Source organism: Xyrauchen texanus, chromosome 50 (genome assembly GCF_025860055.1).
Source record: "Xyrauchen texanus isolate HMW12.3.18 chromosome 50, RBS_HiC_50CHRs, whole genome shotgun sequence".
Taxonomy (NCBI): domain Eukaryota; kingdom Metazoa; phylum Chordata; class Actinopteri; order Cypriniformes; family Catostomidae; genus Xyrauchen; species Xyrauchen texanus.
The window spans coordinates 9,842,496-9,861,705 of record NC_068325.1 but is presented as its reverse complement, the minus strand read 5'-3'; the positions used below and the strand labels follow the sequence as shown (position 1 = coordinate 9,861,705).

Below are 19,210 nucleotides of genomic sequence, written 5' to 3'. Positions count from 1 at the left end.
TATATATATCAGTAGTTGTGAGCCCACTTTGAACATTCATAGCAATTTTTTCTCCCCACTTTAGAAAAACTACTTGTTTTATGGGGGCCTTTAGTCCCTGCAACAGTTCTGTGGGCAAAAACGGATTATTAATGACAGAGGACAGAGGAGAATGGCCAGACTGGTCCAAGCTTAACTCCAGGTTGCTCCAGGGGGATTGTCCCTGTAATAAGTGCACTGTAAGTCGCTTTGGATAAAAGCGTCTGCCAACTGCATAAATGTAAATGTAAATAACTTTCTCTTCCTGTCCCTTTAGAAATCTGTCACCATGACTGCAGAGGAGATTATAAACATTAAAGAAGCAGAGATAATCAAGTTGATCTTGGACTTCCTAAACTCCAGAAAACTTCACATAAGCATGCTTGCTCTAGAAAAAGAGAGCGGAGTAATTGATGGTCTTTACTCCGACGATATGCTCTTCCTGAGGTGGGTTATATACAAATATGCTCTTACCATCATCTGTGTCTTTAAAAACCTAAACAACTAGTTAGAGGACCGGTTCACCCCAAATCAAAATTTAATAATCATTTAATCCCCCTCATGTTGTTCCAAACCTGTATTTTCTTTCTTCCTTTGACCCCAAACTAAGATAGCTGTTAGTTTCCATATAACAAAAAGTAATGGATGTGGTGCTGTAGAGCTCCAGAAGTTATTTAAAATTCCAAAGAAAGTCATTTTTGGAGTAGTTTTACTCACTTTTGGTCTTTTCAATTCTATCTAAGGCAACTTATATTAGATGGGCAATGGGATGATGTTCTGCAGTTCATCCAGCCATCGGAGTGCCTGGATAAATTTGACAGAAAGAGGTGAATGATGTCAGTTTTGCTTGTGTGCTGGTGCGTACTGATTTTGAGTATTCTGTACCTTTGCAAGCACATCTCTGAGCATGTTTTGTAGTCATTTGGGTGCTTTGCTTCTTTCAGGTTTCGATATACCATCCTAAAACAGAGATTTATGGAAGCTTTTTGTGTAAACAATGCCATGTCTGCATCAGATGACCCTCAGAACGTGAGTTTTTTTTTTGCGTGTACATACAAAATAGCTTCATGTTATTCTCTTAACCTCAGTTTGCTTCTTAAGATTTAGAAAGATTGAATATTGCTTGTCTTTAAAGGTGATTTGTGTATTTATCACAACAGCTGGACCTCAGCTGGATAGGTAGAGACTACTTTAATAAGTCATTCATGGGTTGATTTCCTTAGAAAACACTTTGGTGCTAATAAAACTTTTCTCTGTTATGTTGGAGGATCCTGACCAAACCGACATGGCAACATTGGCTCAACCAATGGTGTGGGTTTGGGGCTAGACTACCTGTTTGACCAACCAATAGAACGTGAATGTTTCAGAAGGATAGAGCTGCCGGAAGATATAGTGAGCCCCTAACCGTGAGTGGAAGTGACGCCACCTTTTGGAGTTGGTGCAGCCCCCTTCTGGAGTAACCCTGCCCCCTTTTGGAGATTCCACCTCCATTTAGAGATCTCTGGCCTGGGTAGCTCAGCGACCCTTGTCCATCTATTTGTTTATTATTAAAGGCTTGAAACATGCTGATTAATAAAACTAAATTTAGAAAGAAAAAACTGTATGGTCTTTATGAGGGTTTATGATTATACATACAAATGGTTTGATATAGGCTGGTAATAAGTAGTCTACTTTCTATAAGAAGTAACATTTCCATTTGGGTTGAGTCTTGAATCAGAATGTACCTGAACGAAACTCTGAAACACGGTCATTCCAGATGATCCTTTGCTCTATCTTTCCCATCTTCAGCTGGAGCTTACCATGCAAGATGCGGTCAAGTTCCTCCATGCCCTGGAAGAGTTCTGCCCAACAAAAGAAGACTACAGCAAACTTTGCTTACTCCTCACCCTCCCCCGGCTTACAAACCATGCTGAATTCAAGGACTGGAACCCCAGTACTGCCCGTGTACACTGCTTTGAGGAGGCCTGCTTCATGGTTGCCGAATTCATCCCTGCGGACCGTAAACTGAGTGAAGCCGGTTTCAAAGCCAGTGGGGAATACTGTACGAGTGCTGTGTTGAGTTTTGCCAAAGCAAGGCGACTGGAGAGGAGATCCGTGAAGAGGAGGTTCTTCTAGCTGTGGATGTTCTTTGTGGTAATGGTTGTGAGAAACTGGACTTGAGTTTGCTCTCGTGGATTCAAAACCTCTCATCATCAGTTTTTGCCTGCGCTTTTGAGCAGAAGACCTTGAGTATTCACGTGGACTGCCTTGTCAAACCCACCCGGACGGTTCACGTGGACCTTCTCAGCCCTCTCCTCACCAAACTCTCACCCTGCCCGGCCTCGACCCTGCGACCCCAATCAGTGGATACATGCATGTCACGGTCTCTCAATCCCGCCCTGGATGGATTGTTGCATGGCCTGGCAGGGAGCGAAAAGAAAATGACTGAATCTGATGGAAAAACAACATCCATGTCACAGTCTTTTGCTAACTTTGGGTATCCTTCTGGGACAAATTCAAGCCGAAATGCTCTGGAGGGCAGCATCTTTACTGAATCTCCAGACAGGTGATCTTGCAGTCTCACTGCTTTAGTGCATGAGTACATTACATTTATTTTTACTTGTTTTATAAAGCACAACAGTCTGCTGAAGTAAAGTTTTTTTTCTATAGGGGAATTGATTATTAACGATAACTTGAAAGCCTTTGAAGACAGACCTACTGTGAGCTCTGAGGTTGTTTATAAATGGTATATGCTTCTGCTGAAGCAATCAATCTGTGTTATTTCAACTTCATTATTTAAAAAAACTATTTAGTTGCAAAATTCCTGGTAAAGAACCACACCACACATGGTCCTGATGGGAAACGATCCACCAATCGGAGAATCATGTCCAGCTCAGCGACCGCCCACTTCCATGACTCACTGTGAATGATGCAATCTAGCCGGTCTCCCTACACTCTCAAACTTCTTATGTATTTGTGTATTTTTGTCGAGATTTTAAAATATTTTTTAGGCTTCAAATCAGAGCTGGTTGGTTTGGTTTATGGCTTTGAAACTTTTTTATGAAGAGTTTTATGAAATCCCTATTGAAAAAATTAATGGAGAAAAAACATTTTCAAAATCAAGACGGCTTAAAATGTGAGCAGACGCTGTTGCACTATTGACAGCTGTACATATGTGGATGTTTTCCTGAATTGTGTAATTTCTGTCCATCTAGCAGCACCAAATGAAATGGTAGCTAGATTCTGATGAAAGCGTGAGTGGTGCTTGACTTTAAAAAACTGGCCACCACCACAATGCTAGGGTGTTCTAGTTGGTTGTCAGGGCATTGCTATGCAGTTGCAAAGATTATAGGTAGTCCCGCCAAGAATGCTGTCTCTGTTTGAGGCATTACTGCGAGCAGTGAAATTGAAAATATGGTCAAGCTTAACACTCATATTCCTGTTACACTCACAGAAATAAACCCTGATTGCTCTACTAGTAAGGCAAAACAAATATCCATGTTATCAGAGACGAGCTTGTAGAAAACAAATGAATCATCAAAGATTTGCAATATGATTTTCTTTACTTGATTTCCAGTACATTTAGTATACTTTGTCACATACTAGATAAAAAGAAGGTAAATGTCACCATCTTAACCAAAAGATAGAAGTATTTGATTAAGTTTTTTTCATTTTACATTAAGATTTTCTTTGTTATTAGTGTGGTTTTCTGAGTTGACTGATCTTGGGATGTTCCTCCAGAGCACAAGCACCGGCAGAGAAGATAAATGGCTCAGGAACCTACTTTTTACATTCTCCACTGACTCCTGGGAAGGATGGTGGCAACATGGCTGCAGCTGAAAAGTCTGAGGTAAGTTTCCTGTCCTTAGTGTTTTAGTGGAATGAAATGAAAATGTATTGTTTGTATCCACAAATCACTATATTTCAGTACAATGGCAAATATTACAATATGGTCCTTATAAAGTGACTGATGTGGTCTTCTGCTGTTGTAGCCCATCCTGCTCAAGGTTCGACGTGTTGTGCATTCTGAGATGTTATTCTGATCTCTACAATTGTACAGTGGTTATCTGAGTTACCGTAACCTTTCTGTCAGCTTGAACCAGTCTGGCCATTCTCCATTGACCTTTCTCATCTACAAGGCGTTTCCGTCCACAGAACTGCCACTCACTGGATGTTTTTTGTTTTTGGCACCATTCTGAGTAAATTCTAGAGACTGTTGTGTGTGAAATTCCCATGAGATCAACAGTTACAGAAATACTCAAACCAGCCCATCTGGCACCAACAATCATGCCACAGTCAAAATCACTAATATACATTTTTTTATGGTTGATGTGAACTTTAACTGAAGCTCCTGACCCGTGTCTGCATGATTTTATGCATTGCAGTGCTACCACACGATTGGGCTGATTAGATACTTTTATCAGCTAGATGTGTAGTGTAAAACTTTTGTGAGTGTAAAAATGGTGTGGTGTCTGATTTGTGAGCAAAATGAATTTGTCAAAATGGTTCACAAATAGATGTTTAAAAATCTCTATCCAGTAATCACAAATAAAAGTTGTTGGAGAAGTCATTGAATTTAATTTGTCCAAAAATTGTGGGAACAACAAGGATTAGAGTTAAACCCTGTAGGTAGATTTGTGTATATTTTTTTAATAGTTTTTCATTTGTTATTTTGACTAAAGCTACATGTCTTGCTCAAGGATCCCAGTAATTCCTATGTCAATGAATTGCCCCTTCCAGGATTTAAACCGGCAAGTCTGTTTCCATGCCATGTCTCTGACAGAACCATTGACATATATTTTACATGCATGGAATTTTTGCCTAATATACCATTGCAGGAGCAGATTCAGGAGTTCCAGCGTCAGCGGTTGCGTGCAGCAGCATCTTGAGCAGAAGCAGCAGCAGAGGCAGCTGTATCATCAGATGCTGCTGGAGGGTGGAGTTCATCCTCCAGACCAGCCATCAGACGCCGCCCAGCACAACCTCACACAAAAGTTCCTGAACAGGTCAGACCCTCTGATGTGCCCCACAGTAGAGTTCGACCGATATATCGGTTTTGCCGATTAATCGGCAAGATGACGATTTCTGGAACTATCGGTTATCGGCAAAAATCCACAAATCGGCAAAAATGTTTAAATAAAATGTATTACCATTTATTTGCATTAGTTTATATCCAGTCACGTTTATGCTTTCACAAGCTAAGTTGTATATTTAAAGGTAGTGAGAGATTTGAGAAAAATATCATCATGCAGTCAAGAGAAACATATAAGCAAATCAGAAACATCTGATTTTAATTCATTTTTTATCCTCGCAGTAATATGTATTTTTGTCATTTAATTAGATAATCATCAAGTGAACGGCTTGTGTGTGGGAGATGAGTTTCTTTGAGAATTTAAACAGCGCAAAATGCAAACAAAAATATCACTGAATCTTATAGAAGCGTTAAAAAAAGCATATGACATTGCAATTCACTAGTTTGCCCTAGTTTCACATTAAAGACCCCTCACCAGAAGTGAAGTGATCAGCCACTTGAAGACGTGCAATAGCTCTGTGAATCACAAAATGCAGTGTTTAATGACTAAATATATTAAATGCACGCACCACTCCAGCGAGTCAGTGAATGGCGCTGCTCTGTTTACACACACTCACTTATTTTAGTCTTCACAGTGTTGCGCAATATTTGTGCACTACTCACGAACAACATCTTAGATGTAGATGCTCAATAGTTCGGTTCACTTATAATATGCATTTAGATCTGCACCCGAGGAGTATTTTACCAGAATTTGAATAAGAAGTGAATTAAACTACTGTGAACTCTCCTACAAACAGACACATACAGGACTTCCTGGAGAGTTCAGAATGTCAAAATAAAAGTGTCAGGGTTTAAAAAGTGCATGACTTTAATTACTATTTATTATTATTATTATTATTATTATTATTATTATTATTATTGTCATCATTATTATTTGTTTACAATTTATAAAAATATTTAAGTTGAATGGGTTCCAAAAAATTTAAAATTGTGAATGAAAAGTGGACTTTTGTCTTGCAACTAAATTGAACAAAAAAAAAATAGAGAGATATGAATCCTTTAAAGTCCAGATGTAAGTTGAAACATTTTAGGAAAAAAGAAAGAAAAATACAAAATAAAACACTGGTTTATTTTCTACTGAAGACTTGAAGACTGGAATTACTGTTAATTTTGCTGCTACATTATCCAGTAAAATAGTTAATAATAAAGTGTCTCTTAATAAGCTATACATTTATTTTAAAATAATGTGAAGTCAGAGGTTTGTGTTTCTACTAAAGAGTTCTCACAATTAGTTCCACGCAATAATGTAAAGATATTCTCAACTGATTTTGCAAAAAAACAACAATGGTATCGGATCGGGATCAGTATTGGCCGATACTGAGATTTCCGGTATCAGAATTGGACCGGAAGAGAAAAAGTGATATCGATGCATCCCTACTAGAAATGTTGTTTTTCATTCAGTATCAATTTTAGAAACTATCTGCAGATTAATCGGTTATCAGCTTGTGATCCTTACTTTGGTATCGTCAAAATCCTATATCGGTCGACCTCCACCCTACAGGTATTAAAATATGTTGGAACCGCAGTGTTGTTGATTGATTATGTGGCTTCTAAGATGCTGAGAATGTAAGTAAGTGCTTCTTGGACTGAAATTATCTAATACGGAATAATAGAATTAGCATGTACTTTAAGAATGTTTTACATACTCTGTTTTTTTACTAGTGATAGACCGATACATCAGCTGATATTTGGGCATTTTAATATTATTGTATCGGACGATAACCATGTCCATTTGTCTCCGTTAGCTCCTCTTTGCATCAGATCCAAAATCTCCCGACATCTTTGTTGATGTGTAATTTTTTACAATTAATTTTATTATGTATTGTGTAAATCAGTGTGACATTGCTTTTCTGCAGTATTGTGTGCATGTCATTTGCTGTCCTCAAATTGTATGTAGATATCATCCATTGGCTGCCCTGCTCTCAAGATATTAGCACTAGCCATTGAAAAACCCATATCGGACAACCACTATTTTTTTATTGGTGGGAGATATCCTGATATGTCTTGAGGCCAATTAGTCTGCCGATATTTGGCTCTTTTGAGATAGTATCAACACCAGGCTATATCCATGCCACTTAACTGATTAACAGAAGTCAGTTCCAAAATGTACTGCCAACCTTGTTGATAGATAATACATATAAATATTTTAAACAGCCTTGTCTATTATAATACAAATGTACTTTTAATTAGTGCTGTCAGTCAATAATTTTTTTTTAATCACGATTAATCACAATTGTTTGTAGTTAACTGCAATTAATCAGATTTTGAAAGTGGTGAAATTTGACTATTTACTTGTCAAAATTAATTATTTTCATCTTGGGAAATAAATCAAAACAATATGTAACAATATAACGCTTTATTAATATTTTCCAAACAAAGCCTTCCACAGTATTAAGATAGAAATGCACTAAAATAGCACCAATTCAAGTAACATTAAACATTTCCAAAACTATAAGTGGGAGTTTGACTAATTGAAAGAAATAGTTTCCCCATTGGTTGCATATTCATTGCAGTGGGCATTTCTGAAACTCTCATCCTCCACAATATTTATCTGTCGGTAGACTGTGTCCATCCACTTTCCTGATTCATGATTCGTGTCAGAGTGTAAATGCCAGCATCAACTGCCGCTTTGAACTCGCCATGAAAAGTGCTTGAAGACAAAAAAACATCTCATTCTGCGTTTTGGTGATAGTTAAGATTTGGTAATTAAAATGCACCTTACATAGGCTGAAAAATGCTTGTTTTCTATCTATTTGTACATCAAAGAGCGCTAAGAGCTCCTTTCTCCATAATTTAATCACAGACAGGGATGCGCTGTCATAACCTCCACGGCTTTATCATAGGAGAGAGTGTAACGGTCAACTAGCGTGTTATGACAGTACCGCCCACAGAATGTCTATGGGACCCCACTGCCAGGGCCGGCCCGACCATAGGGTGACCGTGTTTGGTTCGGGGCCCCACCCACCACCCCCATTTATTTTATTTTTTTGCCCATCAATTACTCTAATCAACAAAACACACAACCGTATCAATGAAACATAGTATGTTTCATTTTGTATATTTTTTCTAAATTAACTAGAATTTTCTAGAAACCTGTAGGGCCCCATACACTATTTTTGTTTAGGGCCCCCAAAACCCTAGGTCCGGCCCTGCCCATTGCATTATGCTATTTTATGCTAAGCTTGTAGGCTAATCTTGGTAGAAGGGCTCTGGCAATGTTGAGTGGTGTTTGTTTGTGACTCCGGGCGGCGTTTATGCTGACACTTTCTGTTTTCAAGGTTTTTTATTTACAAGTTTATGCACATTTTTGTAAATATTTCATTAGTGTTTGTTACACTAGAAATCTGATTTGCTGTTAATAAATTGTATTATGTGTATCAGCATTTACATTGGTCATTGGCCATCCTGCTCTCTAGATATCGGTATCTGCATCGACCATTGAAAAATGTATAATGATCGACCACTAATAACTGTAAATTTAGATAATTTAAAAACATTAAATTATTGTGGCTGAAAAGGAAAGAATTGATCTGCTTTGCTGTCTGTCAGAACAATAGAATTGTATAAATACAGGATCTGCATGCCACCCTGCTCTCCTAGATAGCAACATAAGCCATTGAAAACCCCATATTGATCAACCACTCATTTATTTGTTTTGTTTAGGTCCATTCAAAAACTGGAGGAACTGAATGTGGCGGTGGGTATGGAAGACCTGGGAGAAGATGTTCAGGCTTTGGCCCAACAGTGTAACAGTATGACAGCTGCCGCAGCCGGTACACAGTCCCCTAATGCGGGATCAGGCCAGAACAAGGCTTCGGTGGTCAGCAGCACCCCTCGGAAGGGAGGAGGCCAGGGGGTTCCTTCACTGGATGAGTCCCCTGTGCTGGTCAACCCGAGGTCAGAGATGTTTTTCAAACCTCGCTGTTAAACTTTAGAGTAAATTTTTAGAGTTTGATGAGCTTTAGCTGACACTGATTGTATCTTTCAATCTTTTGAGGCATTTAATGCTAATATATAATGATAGTGTGTTTCAGTACGAGAAACGCAAATCCACATTCATTACAGTACAGACACTTGAGGACACACAGGCTGTGCGAGCAGTTGCCTTCCACCCTTCTGGAACCCTCTACGCAGTGGGATCGAACTCCAAAACACTGCGTGTCTGTACCTACCCACAATCCCTCAATGCTAGGTACTGCATCTGTATTTAAAGGGATGGAAAATTATCTTATAATTTACTCACCCTCATGCCATCCCAGATGTGTATGACTTTCTTCTGCTGAACACAAACTAAGAATTTTAGAAGGATATCTCAGCTCTGAAGGTCCATACAATGAAAGTCAATGGGTACCAAAATTGTAAAGCTCGAAAAGTACATAAATGCAGCATAAAAGTAATCCATAAGACTCCAGTGGTATAATCAATGCCTTCAGAAATTATATGCTAGGTGTGGGTGAGAAACAGATCAATATCGGATTTGGGACCCATCTTTATGATGGTTGCCGTGAAAGGAACAGTGGGACGCTCCTTCCCGCCGTAGTGCTAGGGTTGTCTCCTTGGGCAAGAGAGAACAACCCTAAAAATGTTGTAATGGCTCAGGTGACCATTCAGCTGCATTAAAACTTTGCAGAAAACCATTACAGTCGTCTCCATCTACATTCCTCCAAATTTATACTTTACACATATTGACCTAGATCACCTTATTGCTCAGCTCCCATCTCCTTATTCTCATGGGAGATTTTAATAGTCATACTACTTTGTGGGGCAGTAATTATTGTAACACAAAAGGAAAAAAGATTGGAGATTTTATAGATAACCACACCTTGTGTCTTTTAAATAATGGATTGAATACCTATTTACATCCAGGACATGGAAGGTACTCTGCAATCTACCTAACAATTTGTCAGCTTGAATTATTTTAGACCTATCATGGAAAGTTTGGCATGACCTCTATGGAAGTGACCATTTCCCAATCATTGTAACCATCAAAGGCATAGAGGAAGAAACAAATGTACACAGATGGCAAATTAAAAAGGCAAATTGGTAACAATTTCAAACCCTCTGTCATGACTCATGAGAAACTGACATGGTTTCCAGAAGACAGCCCAGATGCTATGCAGAGTTTCATTGAAACGCTCATATCTATAGCTAGTGATTCAGTCCCAAGAAACACTTTAAATATAAACATAGACCTTCCATGGTTTGATGAGAAAGACTGTTCTTTAGACATCCATCGACTGAAAATCTTATCAAACTCAAGATGAGTAAAGCATGAGCAAGAAGAATTATGAAAAAAGGAAAGCTGGAGAAAATGTTCTTCCAGCTTGACAGCAAGTACTCAATTATACAAAATATGGAACCTGATATGGAAAACAAAGGGAAAAAACAACGGTCCTCAAATACAACACATCTAACAGCAAGGCACACTCTTGACTTCAAAACAAGAAATTGCTAAAATTCTAGCAAAAACTTTAGAAAACAATTAATCTGTTGAGAACTGCCTTCCTGCTTTTTGAACTTTTCTTGCTCAACAAGAATAAGAAAAGATTAACTTTGGCTCCAGTAACACAGAGCCATCAACCAACCTTTTTCTATGGAAGAACTACAGCGAGTCATTAAAAATAATCCCATGAAATAGCTGTTGGACCGGATAAAATCCACTATGAATTTTTAAAGAATTTACCCACCTTTCCCTGAAAATGCTCCTTAGAATTATTATCTCCATCTGGATATCGGAAAAAATCCCATCCGCCTGGCATGAAGCGAAAAAAATCCCATCCGCCTGGCATGAAGCAGAAATAATACCTATTGTTCTCACAAACAAAAACCATCTGTATGCATTTGTCTGCTTCGTTCGCTACACAATGTACCAGAGCTGTTTATGGATGGAGAAACTTTGTCTTTTATTCCTCACATTAAATCACTAATAAATAAATGTTTTAAAGCTATGAAGGTTTTAAAGGTTTTATCCAAAACCAAATGGGGAGCAGACAGCTCAACTCTCATGAACTTGTACAGAACCATGGTACACTCAAAGCTGGACTATGGAAGTATCATTTATGGATCAGCTAGGAAGTCATACATATGACTTTTGGATATTGGCAGTGACATAAATTTTGTGTTTTGCAAAGTTTGCTGCTTCAGTGTTTGTAGATTATTTTTTCACATGTTTCTATGGTAGACTGGAAAACAATGATAAGCATTTCATAAGTTTTAAAGGCTTTTATTGGCAAAAACATTCAATATATGCAAAGAGTCAATATTTACAGTATTGTAACGTGATACAGTATCACGTTTTGATACCATTCTTTTATTCATGGCAGTGATTTTAGGCAGAATTGTGAGCGAGCCCACTCCCTGTGATGAAAAGCAACCCCACACATGGATGGTCTCAGGATGCTTCACGGACTCATGGTAGCGTTCACCTTTTCTTCTCTAGACTATTGATTTTCCAGATGTCCCAAACTGTCAGAAGGGGGCTTCATCAGAGAAAATAACTTTGCACACCAGTCTTTTGCTGTCCAATCCTTGTACTTCCTGCAGAATTTCTGTCCTTGATGTTTTTCTTGGAGAGAAGTGGCTTCTTTGCTGCCCTTCTTGACACAAGGCCATTGTCCAAAAGTCTTTGCCTCACTGTGCATGCAGATGCACTCACACCAACATGCTGCAAATATTGAGCAAGCTCCGTACAGGTGGTGACACGATTATGTAGCTGACTCCTCAGGAGGAGATGGTCCTGGCGCTTGCTGGACAATCTGGGACATCCTGAAGCCTTCTTCACTGCAGTTGAACCTCTCTCCATGAAGTTCTTGATGATCTAGTAAATGGTTCTTTCAGGTGCAATATTCTTTGCAGCAATTTCCTTGCATGTGAGGCCATTTTGAGGCAAAGCGATGATGGCTGCACGTCTTTCTTTAGAGGTAACCATTGCTAAGAAGAACACAATGATTGGAAGCACTTCTTCCCTCCTTTTATAGCAATCAGTCTGCTCTTATAATCCAATCAGAATGATAGAGTGATTTCACCTGACTAGTACTCATTCACACTTTCCCAGGTGCTGCTGATATGATTAGTGAAAATATGTTAGCTGGTCATTTTGTGCCAGGGCCAACAAACTGAAATTTGGGTTTTTGTTATTAAGTAAAAAAAATTTGGCCAATGAATCTTTTTGCAATTATTTAAAATGCATCTGAGCACAATAATCTAGAAACAATGTGAAATCAACACCACAACAACTGAAGCGTAAAACTTTGCGAAACCCAAGATTTATGTCACTGCCAATACTTTTGGCCACGGCTGTACACCACCAAGCTATATGATTAGCTTTGGAAGCCTACAGAACATCACCAATCCAAAGTCTCTATGCCAAAGCCAATGATCCTTCCTTGGAAATCAGATGCCTAAAGTTGGCCTTACAATATGCAACCAAACTTGAAACAAATAAAGAAAACCCAGTCTATTCAGCAGTTTTCCTACTTCAGCATTTAACAATATATGACGTATAAAAATTTGGAGAATCTGAAATTTGGAACAGACACATTTCTGCAAAATTCCTCCATGGGATCTCAAAAAGCTTAAAATCCATCTGGATTTAACAAGGAACCAAAAATCCAAAATGAATCCAAATGATTTTCATCAACAATTTCTGGACATAAGAGCAGTATACCCACAACATATCCCAATATAAACCGATAGATCTAAATCTGGAAATAAAGTGGCAGCAGCTTTTGCAACATACCAACTGTGTCCGGGTATCCACAACCCTGACCAAAGTTCAGTTTTCACTGCAGAGGCAAACACTCTACTAATAACTAACTGATTCAAAATCATGTCTTGAAGCATTGGAAGCTACAAAAACAGATCACCCAACAATCGTGAAGATTTCAATCAAACTGTCATCTCTTGAATCAAAGAGTTTTAATAGTATTTTCTGCTGGGTACCTGGGCACTCAGGAATCTCCGGTAATGAACAAGCAAACAGAGCTGCCAGAGAAGCACTAGATACTGAACCAGTAAAATGCCCTATAACTTCCACAGATCTGAAACCAACTCTGAATGTATATATCAAAAACAACTGGCAGTGATACTTTTTTTTTTTTACTGTAAATGTCCACTTTCACGTTCACATTATTCTACTTTGGTCTTGGCGATTAGCATTCTTCATTCATATCGCCACCTTCTGGGTAGGAGGGAAAATTTTACAGTAAAAAAAAGGACTTAAATATTGATAGATTTAATCTATATTCATCAACATGCTCTGTTCGTCTTCTATAGTGCTCAAAGTCCAGTAAAGCTGCCTGATATCTGCTTTAAACGTATTAAACACCATAAAGGCTCCATCTACTGTGTTGCCTGGAGTCCCTGTGGTCAGCTGCTTGCCACGGCCTCCAATGACAAGTATGTCAAAGTTCTTCCTTTCAACGCAGACACCTGCAACGCCAAGGGTAATGTGAAAATATGTATCTTTACAAAAAATAATTGAGAGCCTGTGTAAAAGATATGTACTTTTTAAAAAGTGTGTTTGCATTTTGACTGCAGGACCAGATCTAGAGTTCAGCATGCATGACTGCACTATCAGAGACGTGGCGTTTATGGAGGGCCCAGAGAGTGGAGGTGCCATTCTCATTAGTGCCGGGGCTGGAGACTGTAACATCTACACCACTGACTGCCAGAGAGGACAAGGTCTTCACGCTCTCAGCGGCCACACAGGTGCACACAATCTTGACAAAGTCCCCATAGTTCAAATGGTTAATTTTGTATGCTTCTGTTGCATTATGCCGTATTGTTTTATTATATATGTACATATGTGAATGTGTTCTGACATGCTGCCCTGTGTGTCTGTTTGCAGGACACATACTGTCTCTGTACACGTGGGGCGGGTGGATGATAGCATCTGGTTCTCAGGATAAAACAGTGAGGTTCTGGGATCTGCGTGTGCCCAGTTGTGTGAAAGTGGTGGGGACAGCTCTGCATGGAAACGGTATGTCCTTTCTGTCAGCTCCTTCTCTTATTAAAGGAATGTTCCGGGTTGAATACCACAAAAAATTATTTCAATTTGTCCCTCTTCTTTAAAAAAAGCAAATATTGAGGTTAAAGTGTGTCACTTACAATGGAAGTGAATGGGGCCAATTTTTGGAGGGTTTAAAGACAGAAATGTGAAGCTCATTGTATAAAATCACTTACATGAATTCTTCTGTTAAAACTCATGTATTATTTGAACTGTAAAGTTGTTTAAATCATAATTTTACAGTCATTTTAGGGTTTGTTGGCATTAAATTGTCATGGCAACAAAGTTGTAAAATTGACTAACTTTACACGGAAAAGGTTAATAAGTGATTTTATCACACTAAAATTATATTTATACGAATATTGTTTACCTCTTGTGGCTATATTTAAAAAAAAAAAGTGAGTATTTTAACGTTTACGGATTGGCCCCCATTCACTTCTATTGTGAACCCAGATATTTGCTTTTTTTTTTTTTTTTTAAAAGAGAAGAAGAGGCAGGGTCTGGATAGCTCAGTGGTTAAGACGCTGCCACCACCCATGGAGTTCACAAGTTCGAATCCCAGGGTGTGCTGAGTGATTCCAGCCAGGTCTCCTAAGCAACCAAATTCGCCTGGTTGCTAGGGAGGGAAAAGTCACATGGGGTAACTTCCTCACGGTCTCTATAATGTAGTTCGTTCTCAGTGGGGCGCATGGTGAGTTGAGCGTGGATGCCGCAGTGGATGGTGTGAAGCCTCCACCCGGGCTATGTCTCCGGGGCAACACGCTCAACAAGCCACATGATAAGATGTGTGGGTTGATGGTCTCATCATGCCAATTTGGCATGTCCAATTCCCAATTTGCTTTTAAGTCCTCGTGGTTGCGTAGTGACTTAATCCGGGTGGTGGAGGATGAATTCCAACAAATTGGGAGGCAGCTGGGATTTGTCCTTCACCACCCGGATTGAGGCGAGTCACTATGCGACCATGAGGACTTAAAAGCACATTGGGAATTGGACATGCCAAATTGGGAGAAAAAGGGGGAAAAAAAGAAAAGAAGAGGCATAAGAAGTCATAATAAATTTTTTTGGTAATCAATATTATACCACAAATGCTATCGATTGAGTTTAACTTTTATTGAACCCGGAATATTCAATAAAGAAATAAAAAATACCAATATGTACAGCGCATTTCATTTTCATTAATATTAGGGTCGTTAATTGATTCAAACTTTTAATAGAAATAATTACATGATATGCTGATTAATTGCATATAATCAATATTTGCAGAGAAAGGCCCCCAAATAAAAAGTATGTAATATATATTCATATTTAAATAATTTTAAATACATTTGAATAAATATGAAAAATTATCATTTAGATAATTAAAATACATTACATTTGTGTGGGAGATGTGTAAAACATTAATTAGGCAATACAAAATGTGTTTTTAGAAGGCAATATTTTGTTTATTTCCATTTCATTGAACATAAGAATATAATTTAATCATTGGCCTAAAGTCCACAGCAATCTATTTTGTGATTGAACTCGTCAATCGGTCCGAGGTAGGACGTGACTGTGCATCAGACGTACCCTTTTGGAGCAAGAAGGGCCTTGGTAAAAACCAAGAACCCAATGGTCACTCTGGTTGAGCTCCAGAAATCATGTGTGGAGATGTGAGAAAGTTGCAGAATCTGTGCTTAATGGCTGAGTGGCCAGACGGAAGAATCTCCTCCGTTCGAGACACGTAAAAACAACTAAAGGACTCTCAGACTGTGAGAAACAAGGTTGTCTGGACTGATGAAATGAAGATTGAATTGTTTGGCCTCAATTCCAAGCGTCATGTCTGGAGGAAACCAGGCACCACTCATGATCTTCACAATACCATCAAAACTGTGAAGCATGGTGGTGGTAGCATCATGCTGTGGGGGTGTTTTTCAGCGGCAGGGACTCGGGGACTGGTCAGGGTTGAAGGAAAGATGAACACAGCAAAATACAGAGATATCCTTAATGAAAACCTGGTCCAGAGCACTCAGGACCTCAGACTGTGCCGAAGGGTCATCTTCCAACAGGACAATGACCCTAAGCACACAGCCAAGACAATGCAATATTGGCTTAGGGACAATTTTATGAATGTCCTAGAGTGGCCCAGCTAGAGCCTGAACTTGAACCCAATCGAACATCTCTGGAGAGACCTGAAAATGTCTGTCCGCCGATGGTCACATCCAACCTGGAGTGTAGGTTGATGTAAAAAAAGAAAATAATTTAAAGCATTTTAGCATAAGGCTACATCATAACAAAATGTGAAGGGGTCTGAATTCATTCTGATTGCACTGTGTATGTGTATATATATCACACTAAATTGACAGCCCTAATAAAGATTGTTTCATCATATTTCAAAGTGAAAAAAACGATATTCCGATTTTTTTCCACGGTCTATGATGACAGATTTCCGCCTTAAAACTGATGTGTCATTTTTAGATGTCATAATACTTTCTCCTATCCCATCTTAATATGTAGAGATAACTGTAAGTAAGCCATTAGTGGCTTTGTCTGATCACAGGAAGCGCAGTGGCCTCTGTGGCAGTGGATCCCAGTGGGCGGCTCATGGCCACCGGATTGGAGGACTGTCGCTGTATGCTCTATGACATCAGAGGTGGTCGAACCGTCCAGGCGTACCGCCCACATACCAGTGACGTCCGTTCTGTCCGCTTTTCTCCTGGTGCCCACTATCTACTCACTGGTTCCTATGACAACAAAGTCATGATCACTGATCTTCAAGGTAGGTGGCGAGCAACACAGCAAGTTTCAAAATGATGTTGTTGTCTTGGGAGGGAGCTTTATGTACTATGTCTGCATGATTATGGGCCCTTTATATGATTCATCCATTTCAGCAGATGTGTATTCTATTCCCAGCACATTTATTGAATGCAACTGTTAATGATGCTAAAGTTGATGTTGGCGGTTTCTGCAGGTGATCTCACCAAAACTCTGCCAGTTACTGTAGCTGCTGAACATGGCGATAAAGTGATCCAATCCCGGTGGCACACCAGAGACCTCTCCTTCCTATCCTCCTCAGCTGATAAGACTGTCACACTATGGGCATACCAGCCTTAACCTACACCAGTCTGCAGACAGAAGAAAAGAAAGAAGAAAGTGCACAGAACAACTGATCCTTCAGAACTCTGATAAATCAATTGCCCAACTAGAAGAACAATAAAAGGGATAGTTCACCCAAAAATGAAAACTCTTTCATATTTGGGAGAAATATCCCTTTAAGAGTGAAAGAGGACGTCAATGTGTGTTTATATTTCTTTGTAATGTAAATAATAAAAAATCCCCATTTGGTACTGAAGATAATTAATAATGACTGGATGATAAAGTGTTAAATTCTCAATCCTAGTCACGAGTCTACACTTGGAAACGCATGTCCTCTGAAGCAGCAGCTTTGTTGTTATATCAAAATCTCAGCAAAATATTAAAATCGATTACTTCCATATACAAAGATGACAAATGCCACACGTAGCATTGCCTCTGTATTTTGCTGTTAAAATTCTCGGTTAATGACACAGTCCTGAAAATGTGAGCTAAATTGTGCCTTTGAGTCACGTTCTCTGTCGTTACACTTACTAAATTGAATGTCTTGTAAATAGGCCTAACTGCTGATCAAGGCATAGCTACAGATGTATAGCACATTGCACTATTGACATGATTGTTGAGTAGATTTTGTGAAACACTGTGACATGTCATGATGCCTTGGCACTTGTGGATACGTTCATTCAGCGTGAATATTCATCTCATTATTTAAGTAAATGTAAATAAACTAACACGGAACATTTTGTTGAGGAGAAATGTTTTGTGAAAGTCATCCTTATTAGGGTGTTTTATACATGTTTTTTAGGAATAGTTTTAGTTTGGATTGTCATTTCTCTTATATGCATAGAACCCACTCAATCACCTGTTGTACAAAGTATGTTAATTAGCAATTTGGAAAATTGGAAAGAAATATGGAAGAAAAAAAACTATAGTATTATGCCTAATAACACTTGTAAATGTTTATAGAAATCAAATAAAAGAAGCAGAAAACCATGAAATCTTTTAATTTGTATTTATTAGTTAAACGTGAAATTAATGAATTTTCATATTAAAATATGTTAGTGTGGCCGTGGCCTTAATTTACCCAAAATTTAAATTATGTTGTCATTGAATCATTTTCTGTGTATTTTGTGCTGCAAAAGCACTGTAAACCCTAAAGTTGCTGGACATTACTGGACATGTCAAGTTTTGTGCTCATATCTTAAAAATTTCAATAAAATCATAGACTCAAAACTCATACTTTTGAATACAAAATTGAAGTTACACTGTAACCCCTAATAAGTTAGCAGAAAGTTAATAAACTCACAAGTTTAAGTAATTAGAACTTTTAGATTTAAACTTTGTACTACGCATGCATGCTAATTTCTCAACTTGAAATATTGAGTAAGCTAAATCATACATGTTAATGGTAATTTAACTCTTTGGTTGAGCTTAAAAATTCCATGTTAGGTCAACATAAAAACCTCAAGTTGAGGAAACCTAACTAACTAGTACTAGCTAGAAGCTAGTTATGAATGCTAGCATGCTGAATGCATACTAATTGGAAACATTATACTTTGATTAGCATAGCGATTCCACAACGGGTAAAGCAAAATAATGTTGAGAGAACAATTGTAAAGGGGTCATGGAATGGAAAATCTAATTTCACTTGATATTTAGACATAAACTATAAATATAGTACAGGTAACTGTACTATAGAAACATACTGTAAATTTCAGAACTCAAAACTTCTTCCCCAGTCTAAAAAGAGCATTTATAGTTGCCACCCCGTTGAAACGTCTCATTTTGAAATCTGTCTGTTTGTGATGTCATGACACATTGCTCATTTGTATTTACACATCACACAGCATGCGTCATCACACCCTTGGCCCCACCCTGCCAATATATGGTTCAAGTCAAGAGAGCAGGCCTTGTGTGGCTAACTATTCCTGAACACCAAAGGGGACCATCTAAACTATTTTGAATAATTTTGTATATGAACATGAACTATACTGACTCTTTGACCACTGCCATGTATCTCGTCTCTTTTAACAGACACGTGTCAA

The 19,210-nt window shown here is 38.5% G+C and overlaps 1 protein-coding gene across 1 annotated transcript; it reads left to right on the top strand.

Annotated features, from left to right (window-relative positions):
* The first annotated feature begins 307 nt into the window (after positions 1-307).
* On the top strand, positions 308-17,186 carry wdr47b (WD repeat domain 47b). Its single transcript, XM_052124487.1, is given in 15 exon segments — positions 308-465; positions 762-845; positions 963-1,047; positions 1,807-2,047; positions 2,050-2,563; positions 3,739-3,847; positions 4,836-4,870; positions 4,872-5,003; positions 8,753-8,986; positions 9,114-9,281; positions 13,364-13,533; positions 13,628-13,798; positions 13,938-14,069; positions 16,633-16,851; positions 17,044-17,186. Coding segments are annotated over 15 exon segments (2,595 nt in total).
* The last annotated feature ends 2,024 nt before the right edge of the window (positions 17,187-19,210 follow it).